This window comes from Trichosurus vulpecula, chromosome 1, assembly GCF_011100635.1.
Source record: "Trichosurus vulpecula isolate mTriVul1 chromosome 1, mTriVul1.pri, whole genome shotgun sequence".
Classification (NCBI taxonomy): domain Eukaryota; kingdom Metazoa; phylum Chordata; class Mammalia; order Diprotodontia; family Phalangeridae; genus Trichosurus; species Trichosurus vulpecula.
In genome coordinates this window covers 309012405-309025658 of record NC_050573.1, presented here as the reverse complement: position 1 = coordinate 309025658, position 13254 = coordinate 309012405, and the positions used below count along the sequence as shown (strand labels likewise).

Here is a 13254-nt window from a genome sequence, read left to right as displayed (position 1 = left end):
TTCAAGAATCAGTGATTTCATGAATCTGGATACTTCCTTTGCTGATATAGATTGAAATTTTAATAGAGTATAAATATAGCCTCAAAAATTATAATGTACTATGTGTATTCTGTAGGTACCAAGCAATTGGATCTTTTTTTTCCTCTAAAATTAAGCAAGAAAAGACTTGTAACTAAATCAACCAGGAAAGATTTTTTTCCTTTGCAGTAATTTCACCTGTGTTATTTATTCTTTTGTAATTTATAATTATCTAATTGCTGCATTATTGAAATTTTACATTGGTTGGTGAATACTGTTTTATCTTCCACAAAAGATGATCATTTTTAGTTGATACTGCTTTACTAACTTGAAAGGTATAAAAGCTTCACTAGACCAGGTAACCACTTATTTTACAATAATTGTAAACATTAATAATTTACAATACCTAATATATCCCAACTTATATTAATGTACAGAAAGCCTGGAAAGTAGTCCTTTTACAAGTGATATGCATGCACAAAGTCTATGCAGTATAGAAGTTGATAGAAATAGGTTGAGGAAATGGGTTTTTAAAGTCTGAACTGGGTTTCAACCTTTCTTTCCATTTTACAACGAAGGCTAAGAACCAAATTACGAAGTGTCAGTATCAGCATTTTAAATGTGCTGATGTGTTCTAAATAGAGAAAAATTAGATTTGATGAATCTACCATTTATTGTATTTTTGGTTCTCTTGTCTTGGACTATAGAAATACACTGTAATTCGCTGTGGTTCTTACATACTAATCAACTGTCATTTTTTACTTTAAAAGTAAAAAAAACAACTTCCCCTATTCCATTTGAAATTTCAGTTATGAGAAACATTCCATTCCAAAATTCAATCTCCTGTCTCTACTTTCAAAGAATGTCAAATTTTGAGCTAAATACATTGATTGATTTTGTTCTATTTTAGTAGTAATTTTTGTTTATGTATAATCTGAGATAGATACAACTAGCATTTAACAATACAAAATGGAAATCAAGTGGAGTTTTTTCAATGTTGGTGCAAATTTAAGTACCTACATAATTTTGGACCTTTATGGACAGTATTTTGCTAACAGATTTTTATTTTGTGAGATTTATTCTTGGTACAGTTGCTGGTTGGCCTAAGTTTTTGCCTATTCTCTTGACAGAAAGGGGAAAAGCCCTCAGGTTGGGGGAAGGGGTCAGTTCTTTCACAATTCAGAACTCAGTCTTTAGTTTATGACATACTAAACTAATATTTAAAATGAAACATGAAAGTAATGCTTATATTTTAATCTTCACTTCTTTATTTCCATTAGACACAGACAGCAATTCTGAGGATTCAGGGAATCCAACCACAACCAGGTTTACAGGTTATGGTGATGTCAGCCCATCTACTGTCAATGTCAAACCACCCGCTCAGATTTCTTCATTAGAAAATGAGAATGGAAGTATTTCAGAGGATCCTTTAAACCCTTCTAAGTATCAAAACATTTCATTAATGTCTGCCTTACACTGTGCTCTGCACAATGGTGCACAGAAGTCTGAAGTTGTTGTCCCTGCACCAAAAACTGCTGATGGCAAAGCCATGGGGATGCTTGTTACTAGTCCAGTTGCTATTTCTGCAATACGAGAATCTACGAATTCAACACCAGTTGGAATATTAGGACCAACAGCTGCTTCTGGAGAATCAGAAAAACGTCTTGAGCTCTTGACTTCCCCTTTACCTGTACCATCCCCTTTCCTTCCACATACTGTCCAGCCTGGTAGTCCTGCTTTGCACTTGGCAATACACAGGCTAAAAATACCATCTCCACAGGGACCTTCAGAGAGTTGCACAGTAAATGTTCCACAGCAGCCCACTGGAAACTTGAGCATCGGATCACCAAACACTGCCTTTATTCCAGTCCACAACCCAGGTAGTTTTCCAGGATCTCCAGTTGCTACCACAGATCCCATCACAAAGTCTGCATCCCAAGTGGTAGGACTGAATCAAATGGTGCCTCAAGTTGAGGGAAACACAGGGACAATCCCTCAGCCTACCAATGTAAAGGTAGTTCTTCCACCTGCTGGCCTCTCTGCAGCAGCACAGCCACCAGCTTCTTATACTTTACCAGGCTCTCCCCTTTCTGCTAGTGTGTTACCTAACCAGAACACAAATGTGCTAAACACGGCAGCAACATCAACTCAATCAGCTAGTACAGGGGTCAGCCAGGTCCAATCTTCTATTCCTCCTGCAGTTCCTACCCATACACCAGGCCCTGCTCCTAGCCCGAGCCCTGCTTTAACACACAGTACTGCACAGAGCGATAGCACATCTTACATAAATGCTGTGGGAAACACCAACACTAATGGAACACTATTACCCCCGCAGCAAGTAGGGTCAGGGCCTTGTGGTTCCTGTGGACGAAGGTGCAGCTGTGGGACCAATGGAAACCTTCAAATAAATAGTTACTTTTATCCTAATCCAATGCCTGGACCAATGTATAGAGTTCCATCGTTCTTTACTCTGCCATCTCTTTGCAATGGCAGCTACCTCAACCAAGCACATCAGAACAATGGAACCCAACTTCCCTTTTTTCTGCCTCAGTCTCCATATGCAAATGGACTGATGCATGACCCAGTAATGGGGAACCAAGCCAACTATGGCATGCAGCAGATGGCAGGATTTGGGAGATTCTACCCTGTCTATCCAGCGCCTAGTGTAGTTGCCAACTCAAATGGATCGGGGCCCAAGAAGAATGGGAATGTTTCATGTTACAATTGTGGTGTAAGCGGACACTATGCGCAGGACTGTAAGCAGTCTTCAATGGAGGCCAACCAACAAGGTAATCATGATAACTCCCAAAGGACTTGTTTTTGAGCTTACCAGTTTACCTTGATCATGGTGATTCTGTTATGGCAAAAAAATGTGTCTGTGTGTCTTTGTGTATGTTGTGTGTTAGTGATGAAGTATAAAATGAACATTTCAGAATAGCTCATTTAATTACCCGGGCAGGTTACGTAGAACACAGTGAGGTTCATAGAGACTTAGTTTGCAGATGATGAATTGAACATCAGGGCTTTTAAGCAAAAGCTTTGTATGTTTTCGTTAGATATTAATATTCACAAATAAGAGTGAGGACTTTCATTCTGGAATGTAAGGTCTCATCACAATACTTTTTTTGTTTTTTGAACAAGGTCTTGTAAATTATGTTTTTCTTAAATAGTAAGCAAAAATTTTAAATAATGAAGAATTAGAAAATAGTCTAGCCATCCACTTATGTTTATAAAATAACTATTTAGGATATCTATGCACAACCAGCCAGCCTCATTCATCAACTCCCAGCAAATATAAGGTGGATTCATCTCCAAGATTCTATTACATTTGTAGAAACAAGATATTAAAGCAGTGACTTGGGGATGAGTGAATGTGAATTAAATTTAATACAACCAAAGGGAGCAAAAAAAAAAAAAGAACCCAATCCTTAGAGTATTTGTATGAGCGGGACATTGGATGCAATGTTCTCAAATTCTACTCAACACTACACTCACATTGGCCTTTGTCATTTTGCCAAATCTTAACAGGAAAGACCAGTCTTGATATTTGGTGTATTTATTTTAGCCTTTCTTTTTTTTCAGAAGATGAAATTCTACATCATTTTAGATTGGACTTACTTAAAGCACAAACTTCATATTAATGGATTTAATTTTACCATTTACCATAAGTTTTATTTACCATTTTGGAACTTAATTAGTGCTGAAGAAAGTGCCTTCTGAAGAGCATGTCCATTTGATATCTTGTAGTGATTTGTAATCCATTTAATTGTAAGCAGTGACTTAGCAGTTCTGTCTTTCCTGTTTTAGGCACTTACAGACTGAGATACGCACCTCCCCCTCCCCCTTCTAATGATACGTTGGATTCTGCAGACTGAAACAAGTAAACATTGCCTCTTAATACACTGAAGCTTGGGGAAAGTGGGAGTGGGAGGGTGAGGAGGGGAAGGAAAGTTTTTTTTTTTTGTCTTGCCTTTATATTTCCCCGGATTTCTATGCAGTTGGGATTTTTCATTTCTCTTGCAACAATGTTCCAAAACAAAAGAAGAATACTTTTGAGCCTCTGGTCTCCTGGTTCAACAACAGGCTTGTATGATACATGTAATTAAACACACAGCCAAACTATCAAAGGAAAGCATTGAAGCGTGCTTTTTACACTGAAGACTTGACAAAACGTGCAATGTTTACTGCATCTTTTAAAATGTCATATTTAACCTTTGACAACACTGGTAAAGTAGTCACATGGTTAAAAACAGAACTTGGTCCCACTCCACACTCCTTTTCCCATACATCCTCTTCCAATTTTCTCCCTGTATTGCTGCTTTTCCCTCTCCCACCCTCACTTTGTCCACATGCTACATTGGCCTGCATGAGTAATCTGCAGTTAATACTTGTCCACCCTTTTGTAAATCGCTATGCTCATAAATCGAGGGTAAAGTGTTTCATCTTACTCTTAGGAGAGAAATCAGATTCACAGAATAGTGTATGTGTATGTATATATGTAACAAATAGTATAATACACATATATGCAGCACTTGTGTGTCCAAAGCAAATTAAAATACACAGAAGGGGAGGTGAAAAAACTTACGAACTTGTTAAAAATATGAAAATGGACAAGAGCTTTCTTTTTAAGTGGGGGAAAAAACCTTTTTACTTCCAATAAAAACTTTTAGCCTGTTGATTCAGAGAGACGCAAAGTGAACAATATGGTGTGAATGTTGTATTCCTGTGTGTTTGCATTTGTAATGAGAGATAACAGCCTGTTTTCTTTTTTGAAGTTAGTCTACTACCGTGTCATACGAAAATGGACACGTTACTTGAGTAAAATTTTTTTCCTCTACATACTGTTACAGTGTTACCTTGTATTTAGAATGTAAGTGGTTTATTTCAATCTGAACAGAAGCTATGGTTTTCTACAAAAAGTCAGGTATTACTACTATAACCTGTCTCTCGTAGCAAAGTCACTATTTTATAACAGTTTACCACTATGCGTGATTATAATGTGAAAGACTGAATTTTGAGTGTAAGATGGTATTAATCATGTCAGTGTCATGTCACTAAGTTTAATGCTGCTGTTTTTTTTAAAAGCCAATCTATGTACTAAATTGCTTCCAGGTATTTTTTGATTTCCTAAAGTGCACTGAGGTTATCTGGAAGATTTGAGTGTATTTTGATGACTGCTGCATTCAACAGCAATGAACAGCTACCACTGTATATTCCATAGGTTTTTTGTTTGGTTTTTTTTTTTCAATTCCTCAGTTGTTAGAAAGGAATAAGAGGTTTTCTTTTTAAAGAGTGTGATATCGGAATGCAGCAGAGGAACTTAAATGTTTGGTCTTGAGTCAGACACCTAACAAATTGCTAAACACAAGGAAAAACTTGAAGAAGAAAAAAAAAGAAGCTTAATTTAATGCTTCACAGGTAGCATCTATATTTATAGCACCAGTGTACATTTTGAAACTTTCTTTCAGGGGTGGGAGGGCAGGGGAAGGGAGGGGGTGGGCATGAAGGGGTAGATGAGAGCTTTAATTTAAAAATTAAAAAAAAAGTTTTAGTAAAGGAAATTATTTTGATTAAAAATATTTTGTTTGATCTGGGTATTTTTGGACCACATTAAATGAATTGCTAAGCTGCGGTTGAGTTGTTCAAGGGAGAGTTTTGATAAGCACCACATGGACCTGCATTGTGAATTACCTGCCAGTTGTACTTTATGGAGCTTATTTTATGATTTAAAAATACTGTACTGTAAATAGGAGGTACGTTACCTTCTCTTTATTTGTATGTTTACCATATACTTTGATATTTGAAATGTTATGTACTGGAAAGGTCACTTATATTTCTAGAACAGATTGGATTTTATGCAATCTTTTTTCCTTGAATTAACAGCAATAAAAAATGAAAAACAATTTTTCTTAAGTAGTTTTGCTTTATTATTAATTATTCTGAAAATCCTAAGTAAGATAGAACATCATTTTCCTTATTCTGGGTTGTTCTAAGTCAAGATTGCTTGGCTGATGTTGGAAATAGTATTCAATGATGCCTGCTACTACAGTGATGAATCTAATCTAGTTGGCTTTTTTGGTTCATGTTTCCAACTGATTTTATTTTCTTGGGCTTCATTGGGTGAGTGATAGCCAAAGAAAATCAATTTGTATTGGTTAAATCATGACCGTTAAGTGCCCCTCCAGATATCAAAACTTATATTTTGCCACATGAAGACAGAGCCCTTTACACAGAAGGCAAAGAATTTAGCTGAATTTTCCAATTTTGTCACTCAGTGAATCGTTTTGTTAGCCTAGTGAAAAATTAGAGTGATTTTTTTTTTTACAAAGTCTTTTCTATCCCCAGGTTTGAAATTAATGTTTGTAAGTGACCTGTATGAGTTGTAGGAGATGGACTTTTAGGTTTCCCCTGGAATAAATCACTGGAGCCATCATGAGAAGTAGTAGAAATTACTCCTTAGTAGCAACAGACCATTAAACAGACCATTAAAATTGCTTTTATAGTCCAGCAGAAATGACAGATATGTTATTGGCATAATAGGGGATATTTTGCATACACACTTGGATTTCTAGCATAGTCATGAGACAGAAAGAAGTCATACAACCTGAGTGTCCAGGATTATGGGCCAGGAATACCTACTTACTAGCTGGGTCCCACTATTGTGATGTTTTGGCTTTTTAGTTACCCCTTTCAGTATTCCAATGAATAGGCACCAATTGATCTCTACTGTAGAGCAAAGGAGTCAAACTCAGGTAGCCACCAAACAAAACGAACCAGATTAAACTGTAATTGGGCAAATGTTTAACAAAATAAATTTAAAATGTAGTAGAACACAGATAATGTTAATCTGTGATTTTCTAAGTCAACAGGGGATCTGTTTCTATTTAACACCATTCAGTGATGTCAGTTGCATTTTAATCTAGCTCAGAACAGTGGCCCATGGCCTGGGAGTTTGACACCTCTGCTCTAGAATACTAGGGACTCATACCAAGTGCCCAGTTTTTACATTAATCTATATTGTACCCAGGGAAACATTTTGAGCACTATAGAAGAATTGAACTCCATCATAAATAAAGTTACAACCTGCAGTTAGAAATTCAGAGAGAAGAAAGATGAGTATTTTGTTCCTTAGGATGTTTAACTATCTGACATTTCACATTTCATTTTCACAACTTTAGAGGGCCTTTTTCTGTAAATTTGGTACACCAAAGTTTAAGTGAAATGGCCTATGTTGACACAAGAGCAATACATTCTTCAGTATGCACATTTCATTTCATTGCCCTGAAGTCTGTGGTTCAGAGCCAATAATTCACCTTTTTACTAAAATTTAAATCTGTTGAACAAATATTTGACTAGCTCTAATGTGCCTAGAATGCTGGCATCACAAAGAAATATATGACATAGTTATGCCTTCAACAGACCTTACACGGAGTCAGACAGTACTTAAGGAAATAGGCATAAAGACAGTGAACAAATGACGAAATGCAAAGTCGCTTATAATCATGCCAGTATTCATATCACAAACTTCTGCTGATCATCAGGAGAGAGGTCAGTAGTTGGCAAGATAGGCAGGTTGTTGGGCAAGGTTTAATGAAGGAAATGGGGCTTGATATTGGCCCTGAATAACTAATATGTGGATAGACAAATGCAGGAAGGATAGCCCATGGAAAGACAATAGTGAGCGGAGTCCCAGGAGCACAAAGATGAGAATCAGTGGCCTAGGGGTAAGTGAGCAGTGAAAACAAATCTGGCCAGAGGAGAGGGCACATTTTTAAGAGTAGGATATCAGATTGAATAGATAGGTTATGAAGGGCCTTGCATGTCAGGATAGTGTTTTGGAGTCCATTGAAAGCACTTTCTAAGCTCTCAGATAGGGGAGTGACATTTTGAAAACACTAGCACCTATATGCAGGACATAGTTGAGAAATAGAAAGGGCAGAAACTTAAAGCAGAGACACGAGTTAGACTAGCTGTTAGACAGCCATGCAAACGTGAGGTCCTAGACCAGAGGGATAACATGGAAATACAGGCAACAGCATGAGCAATATACAGAACTTGGATAGAGATACTTTAAGTTGGATTGACTAGAAGAATCAATAGTGAGGGTGTTAACGGGGAAGTTGGGAAAAGCGATTTGTTCATTTGGGTCTGATCTTGTGACCCCATTTGGAGTTTTCTTGGCAAAGATACTGGCGTAGTTTGCCATTTCCTTCTCCAACTCATTTCACAGATGAGGAAACTGAAGCATACAGGGTTAAGTGAGTTGCCCAGGGTCACACAGCTAGTAAGTGTATGATGCTGAATTTGAACTGACAATGAGTCTTCTGACTCCAAGCCCAGTGGTCTATCCACTGTACCACCTACCTTCCCACATTGGCTTAGAAGAACAGATGATTAAGTTGGATAGTGAAGATCCTCATTTTTAAAATCAAGTTATAAATTTCTTCCTGTTTCTTCTACTTGTGAATCAGATTCATTTCTGTCCTATAATAGGTATAGAATATTCTTAAATGTAATTCACTATGTAATCAGCTCTTTACAAGTCTTTATCCCCCAAGTTGTGTTTTGGTTTTGGCGTTAGTATGAACTTACATGTTTCAGTATACCAAAAAAACCCAATACACACACAAAAGGATTGTACATGTACATGTGAACTTTTGTTACATAGTTTTATAACTCTGCCAGATATTTTGGGGTAATAAAATTCAGCATGTCATGATTTCTTCTCCTTAGCTTTCCCCGTTCCTCTTATGGCCACTATTTTCCCAGTTGCACATGCTCTAAACCTTGCCGTCATTCCTGACTTAATTATCCCCAAGTCATGTTGATTCTCCGTCTGCAACGTTTACATTTACATATTGTTATAGTTTATAGAGTGCTTTCCTGCAAGCAGACCTGTGAAGTAGTTAGTACAAATTGTGCCCAAGGTGTTATATGTGAATTGAGTAAACTGAAGCTGAGAGGTGATGATTTGTTAAAAAGTCTCATGAATAAAGGTTGTAGAGTTTGGGGGGTTTTTTTGTTTGTTTGTTTTGTTTTGTCTTTTGCTGCTGTTCCATGATTTCTATTCCTTTTACATAATAGTAGCACTTTGTGCTCTTTCCATTACTCCTGCCATCACCCTCTCCTTGGCCATTCTCAACATCAGGTCCTCATTAATATTTTCCTGGACTACTACAATAACTTCTCAGCTCCCCATTCTCCAGTCTTCAGTTTTTCTTTCCATCCTATAACCAATGTAACTTGCTTAAGGATAATTTTTAAGTTTATATTATTTTCCAGAAATCCCTTCCAAAAATCACCTTTAGTCTTAGAAGCTAAACTCAAACTCTGAAAGCCAACAATTAAGTCATATGCAGGAAAGGTCGAGGAAATTTAATAAAAATACTAACCATCTTAACACTATGCCTTATCCTCTCCAAACACAGAAACCCTTATAGTCATATTCTAATTTAGATATATTCACATTACCCAAGTATTTAGGTTAGCATGAATTAGAAGCAGTTTTTGGGGGGAGGCACTGTTTGGCTGGTGATTTAAGTGTTTGATAAATATCTCATTTGATCTTCACAACAACCATGGGAGATAGATGCTGTTATACCCATTTTACACTTGTGGAAACTGAAGCGGAGGTGAAATGACTTGTCCAGGGTCGTACGGCTAGTAAGTGTCTGAGGCTGAAGTTAAGCTTAGGTCTTCCCAACTCCAAGCTGAATGTTCAATCCCCTGTGCCCCCAGCTGCCTCTGTGTTATAAATAGTGGCAGCTTTGCATTTGTGTATGATAGCTGTGCTTAAATTTGGCTTGAAATTCACAGTTATCCAAAGATAAATACAACTTCCCTGAGGACAAATTATATGAAGATAATTAAGATAAAATGAACAACTTTGATTATCTAAAACTTTTTAAATTTTGCACAAACATAAAAATTAGAAGAGAAACAAGTAGGGGAAAAAATCTTTGTATTCTCTATTACAGAGAAAAATTATAAAGAGATATAAGGAACAGATACAAATTTATAGGACTAAGAACTGTCTCCCAATAGATAAATAACAGGCTATATACAGGCAGTTTTCAAAGGAAGATATCCAAGACATCAAGAAAAGCTCCAAGTCACTGATGATTAGAGAAATGCAAATTACTGCAACTTCAAAGTTCTATCAGACTGGAGAGAATGACAGAAAAGGAAAATGGCAGATGGGAGTCTGGGAACTGTGGGAAGACACTTGCACCAGTGCCCTTTTATTGGAGCAGCGCTTGGTCCAGCAGTTCTCAAAAGCAGTTTAGAACTATGCCCAGAAAGCTGCCAAACTCTGTGTACCTTTTGATCCATAATTACCACTACTTTGTACCTCAGAAGAAAAAGGAATAGGATCTGTCTGTACAAAAATATAGCAGCTCTTTTCATGGTAGCCAAAAAATTGGATACTAAGGGTGTGTCCTGTTGAAGAATGACTAGATATAATGAAATAGGCGATTTTTTAAAAAATGATGAAATGGACAATTTCAAAGGAAACTAGGAAGACCTTTAGTAAGTAAGCCAAGCAAAGTAAGTAGAAGTGAGAGAAAAATGTATACAGTGATAACATACAGAGAAAACAGCTTTGAAAGACTCTAGAACTCTAAACAATGCAAATGAGAACTCACAAATCCAGAAGGATGAAGATACAGCTCCCCACTCCTGACAGATATGATTAACCTAAATGTACATGTTTTTGGACATGGCTAATATGAAAATTTGTTTAAACAGATTATGCATCTGGATATTAAGACTTTATTTTTCAATTTGCTTTGTTTGAATTTGTTCATTTAGGGGTTGGAGAGGGAGTATAGGGGACTGATTTAAAAAGGCTTGTTATTTGAAAAAAAAAGTAGCCAAGTCGAAAGAAGTTATGTGAAGGAAACAAAATCAGAGAAAAATAAATTCACTATACCTACGTAGTTAATAACAGAATCCAGAAAAATAGAATAAAATTTCAGAGGAGGCCATGGGAAACAAAAGATTTCATTACCTTGTTAATTCATACTTTTATAAACAGTAAATAATTGGGGGGTTTTGACAGTTATTGGTCCTGCTACTGAAAGCCACATGTACTAACTTGGAAATAAGCAATGTTCAACTCAGCAAACATTTTACTCCTTACTATTAGCAGCTGTTAGACAATGTCCAGCACAGAGTTCAAATGGAAAAGACTTCCCTCTAGAGAGTATTGTCCATTTGCAAATGACATCATGCTGATTGCCTTAAGGCCTCCAAAATGAGATCATTACTGTTCTAGAATTTGGCCTCAATGTCCACACAGGAAAAAATCAAGTGGATGAAGAATGCCTGTTTCCAAACTCTGTGAACCCTTTTTTCTCAGACACATTCTGCAGATAACGGTGAATTAAGCTCAGAGTTGAATATGAAGAAAAGAAAGGGCTGGATTGCCTTTAGGAACCTGTGTAGGGTTTTTAAATTTCTTAATTGCTTTTAAATTTATAAAAACAATTTTTTTTTTGCTTTTCATAGCCTCTTCATTTTTTTAATATCTCCTCCCATTCTCTTATTCAGTGAGCCATCTTTTGTAACAAAGCCACCACAACTGTCAAAGGCCCATCTTTCTAACATTTTTCTGGTGATACTCTGGCTGCAAATCATAATATGTCAGAGCCCCTAAATAATTCAAGTTGCAGGCTACCCAAAGGATAAAAGAGCTTAATAAATGCTTACTTAGTTATATGATGAACATGGGTATAAATAGGTTACAGCTTCTGACCAAGGGTGCATCAAGGGTTACCCTCATGGCAGCTAATGGGAGGATCCAAAGAAATCTAAAATAGACTCTGCTCTCAAGGAGTTTACAATCTAACAGGAGAAATAAAATGTGCATACTCCTGTGGATCTGTGATCTTACTGTATAAAACATTACTTCTATCAGTATAGATGAAAGTCATCAAATGCCTTCTCATCCTATGTGGTTCTTACCTACATCCTTCTATTAACCCTTCATGAAAGGTCTCCCCAACACATTGGAGGATACCTCAGGTCTTTTAATATTTTTGTGGATATTGGTTTAACACCTGGGCTCTCCATTTGTTATTCCTCATAGTCTCTATTTGACGGGTCCATCTTGTTGGTCATTCCTTTTACATAATCCATGTCATTATTACTAAAATGCTGTACGATTGGTATATAATTGGTAAAGCCCTTCCTAAGTCTGGGAAGAGCTATTTGGTGTTCAGAAGAGATTCATTTATATGTTGTTTTGTTCCTTTAATCCATGCTAAAGAGAAAATGCCAAATGGATGATTGGATAGCGAGATGGATAGATACAACATATATAACATGAAAGACAACATGTTGTAGCATCCAAAGCCACTATACATATTTCTTTTATGTTTTGGTTGACTTGTAATCATGAAAGTGGAAAGAATGCTGAACTTGGAGTAACGTGAGCTGATCTCAAATTTTGGCCCAGATTTTATTACTGTGTAATCTTTGCCAAGGAGCTGGGTGGCACAGATAATAGAGCGCTATGCTAGCTAGGCCTGGAATCAGAAAGTTCAAATCTGGCCTCAGACACTTAACTAGCTATGTGGCTGACCCTGGGCAAGTCACTTGACTTTGTTTGCCTCAGTTTCCTCATCTGTAAAATGAGCTAGAGAAGGAAACAGGAAACTACTCCAGTATCTTTGCTGAGAAAACCCCTCTTGGAGTCATGAAGAGTCAAACATGGATGAAATGAAACAATAATAACAACACCACAGTTTTATTTAGACCCTTATTTAGCAAAAGGAAAAAGAACTGTTGTATTATGTTATTGCTACAAATGTCACAAACCAAAGCTTAATATTGATTTTCACACTTAAATTGTAGATAGTGAAAAACATGAAATTACTCACTGGTTATTGACAGCTGGGTATAAAAGTTAAAGGAATTGATTTCTTTTTAGACTAACAACACTTCAAAGAGAAACACACCAATTAGTAATACTCTTAAAATCTCTGCCTCACGATGACCAGCTCTTTCACTAGCTGTGTGACCTTGGACAAGTTGAGAATCTGTGCTTCAGTGCTCTGTCCCTCAGCTGTAAAACAGAAGTAATATCTGCACTCTCAACCTGAGCATAGTATAATGAATGAGCGGCAGCCTCAGAGCCAGGAAGACCTGCATTCAACTCTTGCTTCTGAGACTTTACTGGTTGTGATCCTGACCAAGTCCCTTAACCTCTTAGTGCTTCAGACAACTTTCAAA

At 36.9% G+C, this 13254-nt stretch overlaps 1 protein-coding gene across 1 annotated transcript in view; it reads left to right on the top strand.

Moving 5' to 3' along the window:
- Window positions 1-5509, top strand: part of ZCCHC2 (zinc finger CCHC-type containing 2) — an 86088-nt gene extending 80579 nt beyond the window's left edge. The window contains exons 13-14 of the mRNA XM_036756309.1: window positions 1299-2807; window positions 3826-5509. Of these exons, the coding sequence (XP_036612204.1) occupies window positions 1299-2807; window positions 3826-3893 (1577 nt within the window). The 3' untranslated portion in view covers window positions 3894-5509. The remainder of the gene's footprint in view (window positions 1-1298; window positions 2808-3825) is intronic.
- Window positions 5510-13254: the final 7745 nt, after the last annotated feature.